At 43.4% G+C, this 17,584-nt stretch overlaps 1 protein-coding gene across 6 annotated transcripts in view; it reads right to left on the reverse strand.

The window, feature by feature from the left end:
- Positions 1–14,159, reverse strand: part of phldb1a (pleckstrin homology-like domain, family B, member 1a) — a 28,391-nt gene extending 14,232 nt beyond the window's left edge. For 3 of the 6 annotated variants that reach the window (XM_047343394.1, XM_047343391.1, XM_047343389.1), the window contains exons 1-10: positions 14,010–14,159; positions 11,617–11,715; positions 10,816–10,939; positions 9,724–9,894; positions 7,844–7,984; positions 5,417–6,510; positions 2,298–2,534; positions 2,077–2,208; positions 1,315–1,452; positions 632–760 (exon numbers count right to left, since the gene is read on the reverse strand). In XM_047343394.1, coding sequence (XP_047199350.1) covers positions 632–760; positions 1,315–1,452; positions 2,077–2,208; positions 2,298–2,534; positions 5,417–6,510; positions 7,844–7,984; positions 9,724–9,894; positions 10,816–10,939; positions 11,617–11,715; positions 14,010–14,012 — 2,268 coding nt within the window. In that variant the 5' untranslated portion in view covers positions 14,013–14,159. The remainder of the gene's footprint in view (positions 1–631; positions 761–1,314; positions 1,453–2,076; positions 2,209–2,297; positions 2,535–5,416; positions 6,511–7,843; positions 7,985–9,723; positions 9,895–10,815; positions 10,940–11,616; positions 11,716–14,009) is intronic. The other 3 variants (XM_047343392.1, XM_047343390.1, XM_047343393.1) reach the window with 3 other exon arrangements.
- Between the last annotated feature and the right edge of the window lie 3,425 nt (positions 14,160–17,584).

The following is a 17,584-nucleotide window of genomic DNA, read 5'->3' on the forward strand; positions in this document are numbered from 1 at the left end:
TGCATTATGCAAAAATCGGGCATTGTGCTGTCATGTCATTGGATTTCCCTTTACTGCAGACTTTGGGCTTTTTAACTTTGCAGAACTTTTCCAAACACAAACACCTTTACAACACACTAGAGGAAAGAAACACTGAAAACGCCTCATATGTCTCCTTTAAAGTTCACAAGGGAATAGCAACTATTTCATTCCATCAGTTGTGAAAATGTTCTGCTTAAAAGCAAGAAGTGGCTGCAGGTGACATGAATAATAATCAGTTTTCAAAAGCAGGAGGCATGCAAACCTTTAGAGCAAAGCTGTTAACATTATTAATTATGATAATTAATACTTATTGCAACTGGCAGAGTCAAGCATCCAGAATGAGGGAACAGCAGCAATAAAGCAAACTGCTGCTGGAGATGCAAAAGCGTCATGCTTATAAATGGCTCTGCCATAATGAACCTAAACAAGTTCAAGGGCCACAGCAGAAAAAGAGGAAATGCCGCCTGCAGGTTTATGAGTAGCTCTGAGTGCTTCACAACCAAGTCAGTGTTATGTCTGTGGTTGTTTCTGTGCAGTTCATACAGTACTGTGGTATTTGGTACATTATAACTCACTGTTGCCAGCCAGTGGGCTGCGTGAGAACACTGACCCTGCTGAGCTGCTCCTGTAACTGTTCCCTTAGAGACAAGGGGCACTTATCAAACTGCCTCTTCAGCTCATTGTACTCATTCCTCTGCTTTTCCAGGGCCTTCCGCTGAGCCGACACATTAGCCCTGCCCTAAAAACACATGGAAACACACACACATGTACACACACACAAATTGGGTCCGCATCCAGACACACACCACCCAAGGGAGAAACAAAACAAAAATCACAGACATCTTCAGTCCATGCAGCCAAGCTTTAACACTAACAAGCCAAGGCAGTTAAAGTATTAGTTGTAGCAGAGGTTAGGTTTGCAGGAGTGTTAAGGTTTTCTTTACACATTGGATAACACCAAAACAAGAGGAAAAAAAGATATGTCTGAGTCAACATTTTAGTACGACACACATCCAGCTAAAAAGATTTATACTGTTTTTGTCTTTTCAAACACAGGAACTGCCGGACACACCGCAGAGAGAAGACAGCGCTTTGTGTTTCAGGACAGACATGTACTGATTAAGCAGTGCAAGTCAATGGAAATATCGAGACTGTTTGCACATTCGTGAAGAGGTGAGTTTTTATATTCACACACAGAGACTGAAGGACATGTCCAACATTCACGTGCAGGAACCAGTGAGTGGTCCCACTGTGGTTTACAGTATCACATTCCTCTGTGTTGGGGGCACCTACCTCGTCCTTCTCTCTCTGGATGGCCTTGTCCAGCTGGCTGTGTTTGAGCTGCAGCTGAGAGATGATTTCACTCTCAGCCTCCACCTGCTCCTGCTCTGCCCGCCTCTCGGCCTGCAGCAGAGCCTGCTCCATCTCCGCCTACAGACGAATACGCTGAGTAAACGCTTGGTGAAGGTGAAACATCTTCCTGTCCTCTCACTGGGAGGGTCAGTTGATCCAAGCAAATAAAAAATTGTATGTTTGTGTGTGCGCGCACCTATCTTAGTATCATTTTGAGCAAAGACTTTATGTTGTGGACATTTTGGCCAGTCCTCACTTTTTGAAAGGGCTATTTGAGGGTTAAGACTCGCTAGGTTTAGTTTAGGGTTGGGGTTATGTATTTAGTTCTGATGGCTAAGGTTAGGGGGTTAAATGTGAATTGTGGTTAGGTTAAGGTTAGGGTTAGGCACGAATTGGCCATGGTTAAGATAAGGGATAAGGTTTTGTTTATGTTGTCCACAATGAATGGAAGTCAATGCAAAGTTTAATTTTAGGTTTGTGTTAGGGTTAAGTGAATATTAACTTTAGTTAGGGACGTTAGTTAGTTAAGTTCATCAATCTGATGTCCTCTGAAGTCATTGAGACATAATTGTGTGTGTGTGTGTGTGTGTGTGTGTGTGTGTGTGTGTGTGTGTGTGTGTGTGTGTGTGTGTGTGTGTGTGTGTGTGTGTGTGTGTGTGTGTGTGTGTGTGTGTGTGTGTGTGTGTGTGTGTGTGTCCTGACCTCCTGTTTGGTCTCTTGTAGCTGCTGCTCCAGTTCACTGACTCTGTGCTTCAAGTCATCAACTCTGAACAAGATCCTGCTCCTCTCCTCCTCCACGTAGACGGGCTCCTGACCAGCCATCATCTCATCACACTGACAGCAGATTCATGAAAAAAGCTTTTGTCAGAGGACAAACCCAAACAATGATATTCTCTCCCTCCATGTGTATGAGTGTTTCTTACCTCTTGGTGTGTGCTCTCTGTGCTGCTGGACTCCTCTCTCTGGGTGTCCTCATCATTCTGCCTCGCCCTCTGAGGCCCGTCTCCCCCCTGGAGGAACATCGCGTCTCCTGTGCCTGGGCAGACTCCTACAGCGCCCCCCAGCAGCCCACTCCTCACCATCTCGGCCAACTCCACGGCACTGCCCTCCTGATTATACTCTGCACACAGATTGAGGATGGTCTCCAGCCTCTGTCGCTCCTGCGGAAGACATGTGAGACGTAAGCGTGCCGTCCTACGTCATAGCTCATGTTGCAGATTAGCTTTGAATGTCCTTGTGTGACTTTGGCCCATTTCGGCAGCTGTCCCTCCGTCACTGGCACGGGACCACTGTAACCTGACCGTAGGAGGGGGGCCGAGGTTTGTCTCTCAGGAGGGGGTTCATAGTAAAAATTGCGAGAGCGTGAGTTGTTTATGAACACAGAATCTGACAGACTGTGATAACTGTCAGAGAGAGACATTGCTGAATAACAGGATCTCAGATTACACTGTACACCAGTTGTTATTCTGATCAGAGACACTTTAAATGTTTCATACACTCTTGTTTTCTGTGTCTCCACTGTGCCAGCCTGTCGTCTCTCATCACTCCAAACAATGGGATGCTCGCTGAAGTCTGACAATAATTAGGAGTCTGGCACGACGAGGGGCCTCATGTTGTTTCAATAACCACCAGCATCTGTTTGTCTGGTATTTAAATTACTCTGTCATTTACTTTAACTGCAAGATTTACACCTTAGACTGTTGTTTATGCTTTTGTTAATGTCCAAGTCATTTCTTGATGAAAAGCAGCAGTATTATATATTCATCTGAAATGCAGGTTCATTAAAACATTGACATGAAGATAAAAATATTATTATATCTTAAGTTATAGTGATGCTGTAAGAGTGATTAACCCTCTTTAGCCTCTTCTCGGTGGAACTGATGCTAAAATGTACTTTTCTATTACCTCTCCTTTGCTTTAGCCATGATGTCCTTTACTTATACTGAGAGGTGAAGTGCAGACCAGATTTTTCAAAGTCCAGCAATACCAGTGTGTGTAGGTTAGATTCAATAAAGTGAGAATAAAAATAAAATCCTGCATATCTGTGCCACGTGTGCCAAGAGAGCAGTGTCCCAAATATAGAGCACTGATTTCACTGAGAGGAAATCCTTTCTTTGTCCCTCTCCTCTAAAGGTCTACACTTCATCATCTATCATTTTTCTGCTATAACCAACAAATCAAGAACCTAATCCCAGACCCCAAATATGGTTCCTCGTGCACCAGCTGGTTTGTCATTTAATGTATTGTATGAGTGGTTATACACTATTTATATATAAATGTGACAGGAATAACAGGAAAGCTAGAGCTGCCTTGCTAAAAATGAGCCTCGGAAGAGCAGAAGCAACCGCCAAGGCCCAACAGACCTTTAAATTAAATCAAGCTGCCCCAAATATATCTCATAGATGTCAGTTCCCTAAATAGGAAGACAAATTTAAATGTCACCGAAAAACAAAACCCAATCTGACAATGTTAAGGGGCCTCATAAAGAAAAATACTGGATCAGCCCAAACAAACTAACAGGGGTGAAAACATGACCCTTATAATAATTCCACATACTAGCAACGTAGCACAACAAACACTGAAAAGCCTGGAAACCTCTGATACATTGATTTATTAGTCCATTTGTCAGGTGTGGATACTTTTCTATACCAGCACATAAACATAGCATAATATGGCTACAAAATTATTATCATGTAATAGAGTGAATATGTGAGATTACACCTAAAATCGAATCAACAAATCAACAGGGGAGTGATGTCTTACTGTACATCGTGTGCACATGGATGACTCAGCAGGACAGATTAGTGACACAAACATCCGCAGCAGGCACAGTGCACCACGTTGTCAGTTACTCTCTTACCAGAAACCCTTTGGTTCCTGAAATAGTCTGTGGACACGGAGAATGTCCGGGAATGACACCCCCCCCCCTTCTGTTGTCCCTTCAGCTGTCAGTATAGAAGCAGGCCGGGGTGGGGGGGTACAGAGAATGGCGGGTGGCCTGCTGGGTGTGGATTGAGGATGGATAACGTGTGCAGTCTATGATCCAGTGTGGGTAGGAATATGAAAGAGCCTTCAGCCGGGCGGTGGCAAACTTTGAAAGTAAATGCCATTCGTCGTTTTGGTAAATATAGTGTTGAGCAATGAGCAGCCACGCCCTCCGCTCTGGACCTTAAGGCTGGTGGGAGAATGTTCACCCCGCGTCTCTTGGACCAAATGTGCTGACGATGACGGTAACGCTGTGGGGAGACGAGCCGGTGGACGTGTGCCAGGAGATTTGAACAAGATATCTGAATGCCGACATGATGTCTGTGTATGCCAACAGTCTCAGCGCCTCTTCCACTCATCTTTATTTAAATGTCCTTTAAAACCAATGTGGTTGTCAGTCTTCATCAATCTACCTGCTGGGTTTTTACTGCTGTGTTTTGTTCAAATTGTGACGATAAGGTTCCTGACAAACGTGAAAAATAATTATCTAATCATATTATTATTTGCTTTAACAAACAGAAAGTGAAGTCTACAGCCAGGAGCTTTTTAAGGGACTTCAGGGGCCAAACACAAAGGGACCTGTGGGCCCCCCGAACCATCGAACCAACTTAAACTGGTGACTGATTTAGTTCCAAATCTTTTCCCTATTTTCCACCGAGTGGCTGATGAACATATTTTCAGCAGATATCAGGATGAAGTCATAGATATTTGTTTTCTCAGAAGTGCACAAAGCTAAAAGCTTTTCTGATGTTCGATAGAAAATGTTTTAAAACGTGTTTTTGGCGAACTGTTCATATGCTCGGATGCAGCTGTGGCTCCGCACCTTTAACCTTGTTGTAATGTTTGGGGGTATTTAAAGTTCTGTGTATACAAATTGTGTCCATACACAGGATATAGAGTAAACATGAAGTCATAGAGAGCATACCAGACCCGCAAATATTTTCTTTACGACTTCCGAAGCAAAATTCACATCAGCATCCAGATGTGGACTGGACCTACATCATGGAGTTATTCTCAAGTCTACTTTGAAGTCATATTTGAAAGGCCAATCACTCACCAGTTTCTCCATTTCCTGCTCACGCAGCCTCTCCTCTCTCTGCCAGCGGTGGTATTCCAGCAACTCGTCCTCATTGTCGCTGATCTCAGAGATGCTGTTCTTGCGCTCCCGTGCGTATGGCTTCATTAGGTTGTGTTCCTTGGTTGAGGATCCCGTCGCGGTCGAGCAGGAGGTTTTTCTTTGGCTACGAGGGCTCGTCAGAGGAGATGTACCCAGACCTGTTACCATGGCACCGCCTGGCCCAGGTCTTAATCTCCTGCCTTCAGGCTCCTTCTCCAACCCAGAGAGTTGTGATGGACTCTGGGAGTACAGCGCTCTCATGGCCTCTGCTTTTGTTGTGAGTTTGCTGGGGCCCTGGGAGCTCTCGGGGTGAGGCTTAGCAGCGAGGCCTTGTGTGGCGAGGAGGGAAGCTGAGCCCTGCGATCCCGGAGTCCCCTTGCCAGACGTGTAAGGGCTGACAGGAGGAAGTTCTCTCAGGCCGCTGGGCACAAGCAGCTCTGGAGTCCTGAGCCTTTGAGGGACTTCTACACTGGTGACAAACTGACCCTGCTCTCGCATGGGGCTGGGGGATCTGTGTTGTAGAGTAGAACCTCTTACTCGAGGGCTGGGTGGAGCCAATGGGGAAAATTTAACAGACGATGATTTGGGAGTTGGGCTAGAGTTTTCTGTGCCCTGTCCTGACCCTGAGCCTGGCGGTGTGGGGGTGGATCTTACATTCCTAAGAAGCTTTGGGCTCTCCTGGGCTCTGTGACCACCGCCAGCACTGCTCGAGGCGACAGACAGCGAGGTCCGCGGATTGGGGACAGGAGTGTGGTTGGTGTGAGCGGACCGGGCAGGTACCGGAGGGGTTTTGTCACCAAGGTTCTGGCTTCCCAAGGTTCTGATGTTTTCATAAATGCAGTCCTGTGTTGAGGAGCTGTTTCTTCCATTGAGCATGTTTGGAGGAGAGGGCTGAGGAAGTGGCTGTTTCCCAGGTCCTGATGATGATATGTTGACCATCAAAGAGTCCTGGAGGGTCTTTGCAATGTTGTTGATTTTAGAGTTGCCGTTGCTTGAAAAGGACTGATGGCTGCCGTTAAACACACTGTGTGAGTCTGCAGAAGGGAGACAGAAACACTTGTGCATGAGCATTCCTGTTGAATAAATAAGGAGGTCACACACAGTTAACGAGACAGTTGTAAAAACACACAAACAAACATTTGACATCCGCCACACCTCAGGTCAGTAGTGCAGGACGAAGGAGGGTCGCTCATAAAAGGAAGAACACACATGCCTGAATATGTTGTTGCACACTCACACAGTTTCCCGATGGCCCACTTTAAATAGTGATAAATGTCTTGGAGCCCACGCCGCCCCGTATATGAACCAAACCCAGTGATCGGGATGATGTGCTCCTCACTTGTGTTGTAATCCTACAGGGATCTGGAGCTGCTAAATATAAAAGCTGCAGCCGTGTAGCTCATTCAGAGCAGATGAAATCAGGGCCTGGTCAGGAAAGAGTGGGCCATGCATGCACACTGGGCAGGGCGTGGTGGCTCCCGCTGTACTGTTCCGGCTCTGACAGCCAAACCAGTAAGGTCAGGGGAGAATGGCTTCTAAATATCATCCACAACACAAGGAAGCAGTTGCCACAATTATATAACATCATGTAGAAAAGAAAGAAATGATCCAAAAGCTGGTGGCAAAGATTATAACATTCCTCAGTCACAATAGGGTCACACACTGAGCCCAAACTGCAGATTTAAATGAACTAGATCACAATAATGTAGGCCACAGATAATTAGTTTAGAGCAAGGATAATAATATACGCTATCACAAATGTCCCGACCAACTGGGCTTGAGATATGGGAAACAAGAGCTGGTAGAAGTTTGAGTCAGATTGGAGACGTCAGATTATCTCACCATTCAAGTGTTTAGTCATCTTTCATCAGGGTGCATGGTTACTGTACCGGATAAACGTCGGAAAAAACGTCATCTTACCCAGAGAACAATGCCCCACAATTCTCTGCACCTGAACTACATGAAACAATCCCTGATTAGAACTAGAATGGCACTCAGCAGAGCACATACCTCAGTCCCATTCAATTAAGCTGCACCAAATTTCACACACATAGATGATCCCTGGTTGTTTTGTAATCTTTCTTAAAGTCAACTTACCATCCAACAGACAGGGGTATAAACATAACATCCTTGTTGGAGGTAATAATGGGAGCTAATGCAACTAGTTTTGACAGAAATGTAAAAGGAACACAAAATGCTTCTAACAGTTCGTGTGACAGCCTAAAGCATTCACTCTGCCCAGAATAGCTGCTGAAGAGGAAAGTGTGCAACCTTCATACACACAGTTGTCCATGAGCAACTTATTTCTGGAACACAGGAACTGTTCAGTCTGGAGTTAAGATAAAAGTACATTATAAATATCTTTACCAGCAGGAAGAGTTTTTGTGGTGCTGAGTTCCTGGCCTCCTCCTCCTCCTCCTCCCCCGGGCAGCATGCTCTTCATCCTCACGGCCTCTTCTGGATGGTTGAAGCGGAAAAAGGCAGACTGACCGAAACACAGCATGCACCCTGGCAGGAGAGATGAATGATTGTATAGGACGGTGTCAGTGGTGGTTATTAGTGTCAGAGAGGAAAGTTTCACCATAAATATTCTGCTAAAAAAACCTGTTGATGCAGTGAGGTGTAAACACAAGCTCTAACTCAGACTATACCCAATTACAATTTGACACAAGTTCACACTTACACTGAATTTAATCTGACCATATAATGACTGTAGTCAGTTTTTATTTTAAGTGCTGTGTGTATGCAAACAATATCATAGTAGTTACTGCATTTAACAGTCAGTACACTGTTCTCAGTAATAATAATAATAAAAATAGTAACACTCGCAATGATAAAAACACTCAAAATAATAAAAAACCTTATAGGTTCAAATAAGAGAAGAGCAATAAAAGTAAATAACTGTACAAATCATTAACACATAGATGGGTTGATAGATGGACATAGAGTTGTCAAGATCTGAAATTAATTCAACCATTTCTTAACATTTAACATTTCAGCTTTACATGAAGCAAAATTGCTTTGATTTAAGAGTGAACATTAGTATCATGATTCCAAACTCTGACATGTGGTTATTGTTCGTGTGGTAAACTGGAGACCTTGCAATTTACAACAAGTGGTTTGGTTATTTGTGAGATTAATGTATTCGGGCTCCTGAACACTCAGCAGTGTATTGACCAGTTTAACTCACGTGTGCTTAACCAGTGAGTCAAATCAACTCCTTCTTCTCTCTTGCATTTCCGGTGGCTTTAACGAATGCCTGAAATATTTCCTGAGACTCTCACGCTTCAGTCTCTTAATCCCAGTTATAGATCCTCCACAGGGACTCCAGTGTTAACTCCTTCCCTCAAAGTGAAGTCAACATTGTTCCTTGTGGTATACGTGAAGCTGTTTCCTCCGCTCCTGATTTGTTTTGCTCAGGGTTTCATGATTGTCCTGTGAATGGAGCAAAGCCTGAGGTATTCTGGTTGAGCAGCTGCTGCCTCCTCACACGCCGGCTGATCGCCCCGGCTTCAAATGACATTCTGGTGTGGCTGCTGGCTCGGATCCCGTGGAGAGGGGACCGAGGGGGTTGGGACTGTTGTGCTTTTTTTTTTTAACAGTATAAGTATGCACATTACTGGAAGGACATGGCACTGTTTTGCTATTGTGAAACTGGACAGTATTTTTATTCACTTCCCCTCCAATTTAGACACTCAGCAGAACCAAGTTGTGTAGTTTTTGTATAGTTTTTTAGACTTTTATTTGTTTTTATCAAAAATATTATAATGTTATTGATATAAGATTCAATATCAACTAGAATGGCACTCAGGAGAGCACATGCCTCCACCAAGGCCCAACAGTTCCCTTATGAAATCACATTTAAATTCACTAGATCTGGATTTTTGTTTGGATCTGCACCAAGTTTCAAACACTCGACATATCATTCCTCTAAACGTGCCTGAGCCATGAATTATTCTCTGAGAAATCAATGGAAATGTTGTAAAATGCCCGAGCTCACAATGTGAAAGAAAGTGAAAGGAATATCCTGAGTATGCTCTCTGATCCGGATCAGCTCCAAAATTTAACGGATTCCTTCTTGGGTCATAGTCCACCCCTTTATAAAATTTCATGGAAATCGGTTCAGTAGTTTTTTTGTATAGTCCTGTTAACTAACAGAAATATGCAGATGAACCATAATGTTCTTGGCGAAGGTAATAAGCTGCAACGGTAACAATCATATTTCTAAGTCTGTCATTGTGCTATACCTTGTGTCAGGCGATAAGGTCTGGTGATGGGGAGGCCATCCACAGCGCACTGGTTCCCACACGGGTACAAAATGATGACGCCCGCCTCATTTTCAATGTAGCAGTGCTGCTCTGCAATGCCATGGCCCTGCAGGGGGATATCTGTGTCCCCACTGCCCAGTGTGGTTCTTCCTGCAACAAGAGAAACATTTTCTCAGTATCAGTTACCGGACATCCAGATTAACATGTTAAATAGTTCAGTGAAGTATTCTTAGGTTGAAGCCAGAGACGGTGGGTGCTCAGAGGTCACAGCCTCGGGTGCAGGGGAGACGCCTCTAACCTGGCAGATGATTAGCATCTCGTCGGTGAGAATTAATACTAAAGTGTTGGCTTTTTGATGTGTTGTAATTTGTTCATCAGTTCTAATCCTACAGTGTCTGAGTACAAGAGATGTGATGCAACACAAACAGTATTTATATATATTTGTTAGCACAGATGATACTGCACAACAAAAAAACTACTAGAGGGCTTTTTTCTTTGGTGCTACAGTCACACCCTCTCCATTCTTTTCCTATGTGGTGCATAAACCAGTGAGACAAAAGGTACATCAAATACTGTGGCACAATATGAGCAACAATAAGAGGGTTAGTCACTGCAATGTGTCATCGCTTTTTTGTCAATTCATCACTCACGACAAGTTGTGCTGCTTACATATTAAATAACCACTGACTTGTTTTAAATAGTGCTTATGGCCCACTTCCTTTGTCACTTACAATAACAAAAGTTACAGATCCTACATAGTCAGAACAGACGTGTCTGACAAACAAGAGTGAAGCCATGTAGACTTTGATCTTGCAGCTCCTCTCACAGTTATCTTTAAAAAGTAATTATAGAGCAATGACAAGACAGGGTTGCACATTTAACAAGCTGATAGTGAGGATTCAGACAAACACAATAAGACAACTGTGAAATAAGTGGCACATTATGTTTGAGTGAGTATCAGTTTCAATTAGTATTGCAAAATGTATTTTACCATTTTGACGAAAGCCAACACTGTTAAGTACCCACTTATCCTCCCAACCCACAATAGACGCTACGCTAGAAGTCATTCACCTTCCTGCAGCGGAAGCAAAGTGATGGCCGTGCTCAGGCGTCCACTTCCCAGACTAACCAGGTGGGGGCGTTCTGCCTGGACTCTCAGGGACTTGCCAGTCTCGATCAGGTCTAAAGGAGTGCTCTGTCAAAACAAAGAGAGTCTCAACACTCTGGAAGAGGACATATAGATTCTGATTATGTCTTGAACAGAATCATTACAATGAAAATTAGACATATATAATAAGATCTAAATATTGATATGTTCAAATAAGCTGTCCAGTGTATGTACTTGATTTAAAAAGTCACACTGTGAAGGAGACATTAGTTTTGAAACTATCGACAGGACATTTCACCACAGAGGTTATATGAGGTTCCTGCATTGATACTGTCGCTGTCACATGATCATTAATATCCACCAGCTACATTTAATGATCCTAAGAATACAGCCTCATGAACAAGCAGCCCAGATGGCTGGAGCTGGAGGAATAAACACGGTATGGTTTTAATGAACAGTTGTTTCATGCTAAGTCAGAAAAACTTGGTACAAAGGAACTGAGCATGGAAATAACTGGAGATTGTCATGCAACATGTGTGAGCTTTAAAAGATGCAGAGATAACTCATACCAGAGTATACAGGAAAAAAAAAAGACTTTCATTCTTTTCAGCACTGACCACATTCATTTGATTTCTTTGGAAGCTGCTTACATATTAGGCTACATTCTTCAGGAAATCATTCATTTCTCAGTTTTGTTGAATAACAAGCTGCTTCGCCACAGATGGTACGATAGAAACAGTCGCAGTGGATTTGACCCGACTCACCTGTAGGACCTGGTGCATCTGTCGCCCCTGCTCCACTTTATTCCTCCTCATGCGCTCCATGTCCGCCGGACTGTCAGGACTATCTGACACGTGAAGATCCTGCAGCACACACAGAATGAGAGATGGGATAGAGAGAGGAGCACGGGATGAATGGGAGCTCTGGGAATACTGCTACTACAGTTGCACTACAATGGGAACAGTGCTTTCCTTAGAAACCCTCCTGCCCCAGTTATAAGCCCATGTGACCAAACCATTATACTGGGTAATTGTTTCTCCAGAACAGGCCGAACATAGTGATCCGTCAAGAAAGCTGGCAGTGATTAATGCCTCAATCTAAAAGAGATTACTGTCTTATATGTTACAGAATGAACACAAGCAGGTATTTGACAAAAAAGCCAGATATTGTGTGTGTATCCTCACAGCAGCAGAAGGTGTGAGTGAGCTCTGCAGGTGCCTGACACACCAGGGGCTAGATCGCCACTTCCTCTGACCCTGATGAGTCACCGTGACTCACTCGCAGATCTTATAGTCTATACAAACACAAACACACAAACAGTGCACAGACCGATTGGATCCAGCTGTCTGGTCATTGCGCTCACATCAAACGAAAAGGGAAACAACAGATCAGCAAAGGAACCAGACGTGTCTGGAACAATCACAGACACATAAGCAGTCCAGATGACTGGCCTTATTTTCCTGCTAAAAGATGGTATCAACTCAGAGCAGCTGAGCATTCCAGGCAAAACTGAAGTCACCTACTATCCAGTGACTGTTTTGTCTACTTTTAGCCATTGGAAAAAATGAATTGTGTCATGTCCTGACATGTCATTTTCACAGATTTCCTCACTTTAATGTGACAATATAAGAAAACTAGTGCAGTGGCAGTTGTAAACCTGCCTGTTTGGAATGGCCTGTTCTCTTGTCCTGTGTTAATGTTCCTGAGCTACTTCAGAATTATTTCTTGTCCCTTGTCCTCCTCAAACAATTCTGCAATATTCTGTCACTTTTGTGTGCTGGACGTTGTGGGTAGAGCTTTTTATAAACAGTCGATGGTGCAGAGTGAAATTAGAAAACTTTGTGTTCATCCTACCTGGTGTATTTGCAAGTTAATTGTTATAGTCAACATTTTTCATAAAATGAAACTGAATTTGCTTTCTTACTGTTTACCTGTGTAGCTTCTATATAAGTTTGAATGATTTACTTAACTGGTATTATTTTTTCATACATTGCATGTTGGTTATTTTAGAGGTCTGTTATGCAATCGACCCAATCTTCTGACCCATGTTGTGGAATTAGTAGGTAGATATCCTAAATACAGTGGCACTGCAAGGTGTTGAGTTCGGGTTAGCTTTAGCACAGAGCCTCTAAGATGCGACTGAATGGATGAACATGATTCTTTTTTTTTAAGTTTTTCACTTATTTGGTGTATTGATGTTTTGTCTGGTATCCAAAATCACAGCGGGCTTTGATTTTTCACCAGTCAGTCTGTTACGAAATGACCACATCAACTTGAGCTTATTCTGTTCAAGTTATCCTGACATCATCTCTGATAAGCTAAGATTCTTGAAAACAAGATAACCCCCAAAAAACCAACCTTGGCCGTCATGCTCCAAGTTTAGCCCAGTCTCTCTGAGACAACAGGGCGTTCAAGCTGCGTCTGATGTCACGCCAGAGAGGGCTGCCGGGAAGAAAACTATACATACATCTGACAATCACGTCCAGTGTGTGTGTGTGTGTGTGTGTGTGTGTGTGTGTGTGTGTGTGTGTGTGTGTGTGTGTGTGTGTGTGTGTGTGTGTGTGTGTGTGTGTGTGTGAGGACCCAGTGACATGGAGAACAGACCATCCCTCTGTTCAACGCTGCCTCTGGACCCCTCATGCCTCTGCTGTCAGCCCACTGGCTGTCAACACTGGCCCTCTTTCAGCCACGCACTCAGACACAGGCCCGGAGAGTGGGCAGGGTAATGTGCCTCTGTCTGACTGACTCACACACACACACACAAACACACACACATGCTCCTGCTCCCACAAGCCTCAGTGATTGAACGTACACACCCAGGCTGGAGAATAGTTTTAATGCTCACAAGCGCAGGCCTTTCCACAGCAACCTGTCATTACAGGGGCAGTTATGCGCTTCAGAGTTGCCATGAGCTTCTGAAAATAGACACCGCCAGCCACACAGTCTGGGCTGCTACTTTTAAAGAGAAAGAACTTCTGCTGAGAAAGCAGACAAATCACAGGAAGTCACTAGAAAATTCACATTTAAAATGATTAATGAAATAGAAGAGAGCGCTGTTTGATCACGGGCAACACAACAGTAGAGAGAAAAACACACCAGCTGCTGCAAAACACACCCAGCACTTCCACTACTTCCCTGACAGACATGCAGCTCTTACCATTTCTCTGCTCTTACAGAATCCAGACAGCAGCTATAGATCCATGAGTTCATCTGATTCGATTATTCATCCACTGAGCGGCGTCCACATTATTGTTTATGTCATGCTCCCAGCTTTTTTCATTCACCCACTGAGTTCCTGTGCTATTTCCCTCCTCCCAACCCCTTCTCCTCCCCATCCCGGTGCAAAGTTACATCCCCAACAAAACCCGGCATTGGCACTGCCCTCCAGAACGAGTTCTTACTTCTGACTCCTTTTTTTTTTTTTACTTCCTCTCTCATTTTGGCAAATAAACCCACAAGTATATCTGTTTACTCTAACACTGAACTTTAAACCGTTAAAAGAGACGTTGGGTCAGAGTTCAAATCACTCCCCAAAGATTTCCACTGATTGAAAGATCAGATGGACCACACCAGAGTATCACAGGAGGCTGGAGGCTGAGCCCTGCGCTGCTGTGACTCTCCTCAGTGTTGGCTATTGGTAAAGCAGGTGTTAACAGTCGGATCCAGAGAGGAAATAACATATGGTGTAGGAGTCGAAGATGGAAAAGACCTTGTGTCTTCTGACTTCCTGCTCCAAGCTTTCTCCCACTTATGCAACAAAATCTGGAAAGAGGGAATTTCCACTGTGGAAAACTGTTGAATTACAATTTGTGATAGTGTGACGAAGCACGTCGACTTACGATATGTCCACTGATACATCACTGATGATGGGATAGAGACATAACAATGTTCCAGAGGAAGTGAGTGAACACGTGAACTGTCTTTTTCTGACTTCCCATAGGAGCGCTTTGGCTTCAAGACAAGCGGAGAGAGGGAGAGAGTGGGAGCAAGAGTCCACTATTGATCTCTCGAGGCTTTTCCCATGGTCGGGGGCCAGAGAGCAGCGATGGAGGAAATGAAGCAGATGATGAGTCACTGAGGAAAATAAAAACAAACAGAGGCAGCTAAGTAACCAGATGGGCTTTAAGTAAAGTCTGTATCGAAGTTTGAATTCCTGAGTCATTCGGCCTTAGTGAAAGCTGAGAGGACGAAAAACTGCTGAATGTCCTTTAAATGGGGATTTTGAATATAGATTGGTCATTATAGCAAATGTCAGCATCCACTGACTTGGGAATCATATGTCTTTATATTCTATTTGAGAAGCAGACATCTGTGATGTGCTGTTTTGTCTTATCTTGTATTGTCTTGTTTCTTCTTGTATAATTTGTTGTTGGTCCTTTGCTCTTGGACTACAGATGCAAATTAGCTTGAATATATAATCTGGTATGATGCATCATATGGGAACATGTCACTTTTAAATCATTAAATAAATGAATGAGCAATGAGAACTTGTAAGTTACAGAAACAAAGATGCTTCAGCACAATGAGAGTTTCAATTAAGATGTGATGTAATATCAGCTAAAAATCATCCAGGCTATAAAAAGAAAGTTCTTATTTTGGGTTTTCTGCTGTTAAAACATATATCTTGAGAATATTTTACTGACATCTTAAGTATGTAAACTGAATATTGTTTAACATAAATGTCTTTCTGCCGCTTGCTCTTCAATATTATGTCGTTATGTAACCTGGTCTTGGCTGTAAGTGTTGCCTGCACAGTGGGATGATGAGAAAAGTTCATCACTGTTGGAAGATTTGCCAGCTGCAGCGTCAGTGTTTGTATTTGTTGATCCCACCGGTGTGAGGATTTCTCACAGGTGTTGAAAAATGTGTCTGGTGAGAGGATGAGAGTTTTCAGCTTGTGTATACCCTGCAGTTGCATTCTAATATGAACTGTCTAAACTGTACTGTGGAGCAGATGTGTGCAGTTTCTGCAGCACATCTGGACATGACATGACAGAGAGGCAGTTGAAAGAATGCAAGATAGTAATAACAAGTGGTGTCTCACTCAGAGTCTTAGGAGACTTGAAAAAATGCCTAATTCATACACCTGAATGATGTGTGCTGAGGAAACAACTGTCAACCGACAGATATGTACAATTTGCATTAAAGCCCTTTAAGCTGCTTGCTTGTTACGTTTTTTATTAAGTTTTAATGTTACATGTTTGTGTCTGTTGTTGTTTTGAAGAGTGACCTGCACCCATATCTGTGGAGAACCACATTTCACTCCCCTGTGTGCTGTTAAGTGTATTATAGAAGTGATAAATTAAGCTGCATCTGAGCCTTTTTAGTTGCCTTTCTCCTCTTATGAATCCACGTGGACTTTCTCACCCTGATCGCATCCTCTCAAGCCGGACTTCCTTTCAGGCCGGCCACAAATCCTGCCTCTTCCGCTGACACTGACAGACCAAAATATCACCTTTGCCCTGAACTTGACCTAAACTCAAACATAGCCATCCAAGTGGTGGTGGCGCTTGTTGGTGTAGCTTGTTGACAAGCTGGGAGGAATGCTGCATGGGAGACTCAACCCAGGACAAGACATACCCTCATCCTGAAGGTATGTCCTGCATGGGAGACTCAACCCAGGACAAGACATACCCTCATCCTGAAGGAGGAGTGATAAGAGATAGATTCACAGATGTGTTCCATTGACAACATGTGCAGCACAGACCAGATGGTTGCAGAGCACTGGGCTATAATATGTTTTTCAATCTTGAAAACAGAAAAGTGTTTTAATACAGCAATAAATGAACCGTTCGTGCACATAAATACTCATTTCAATCATCTGATATTCTCTGCTTCATGTAACACCCACGTCCTTACATGTGGCAACAGTTATAATACAATACAACAAGAATATCAAAATAAGACTGGTCCTCAGATGAATCATAAATAATGAAAACCAACAACAGGAAGCTGCAGATATTCCCAAAACACTTTTCTTTGAGTCTCCCACCAAACATTTATCACTTTATTTCTTACAGCTGTCCCCTTTGTCTCTCATAAATTTATATGATCAAGAAAACACATTAGAAGAATAAAAACACATCAAATGAATGGACGGTTGTTATTTTCTAGTTAAAATATACTCACTCAGGCTCATGTGCACCTCAAACCCCTGTCAGGGGAAATACTTCATCAACCTGTAATTCCACCAAAGTGCATTATTAGACGCATGAGCCCCTGAGGCAGCCTGATCTCATACACACACATGAAAGTGTCCATTCACACAGCCTTAATCTCTCTCTCTCTCTCTCTCTCTCTCTCTCTCTCTCTCTCTGAAACCAGATGACGTCCACCTGCAGCTCCCACTGCTCTGTTGTAATAAAGTTATGACTGGAAGACGTTGATAAAGGAACAAAAACAATCGAAAAAGGAATGTAAACTCTCTCACACACGGTCCATAGTGAGGGAGAAGTAACTGGGTCATAATGGGCTGCAACCACCATCGTAACCTGCCACAATAACCCCCATTATCTCCTCCTCGCTCTCTCTCTCTCTCTCTTCCTGCAACGCACTCTCAGACCACGAAGCAAATATTTTAGTTTCTAATTACCCAGGCTGGCTCGGCACATCAGAGATGAGGTGTCATTATGGGAAAAGTCGCCGAGTCCTCTCCTTGAGGATGGAAATATACTGTAGTTTCTTCACTGCTCGTTGATCTCTTGAGTTTTTTTCAAAGTCAAACCATCCAGA

This window comes from Hippoglossus stenolepis, chromosome 15 (genome assembly GCF_022539355.2).
Source record: "Hippoglossus stenolepis isolate QCI-W04-F060 chromosome 15, HSTE1.2, whole genome shotgun sequence".
Classification (NCBI taxonomy): domain Eukaryota; kingdom Metazoa; phylum Chordata; class Actinopteri; order Pleuronectiformes; family Pleuronectidae; genus Hippoglossus; species Hippoglossus stenolepis.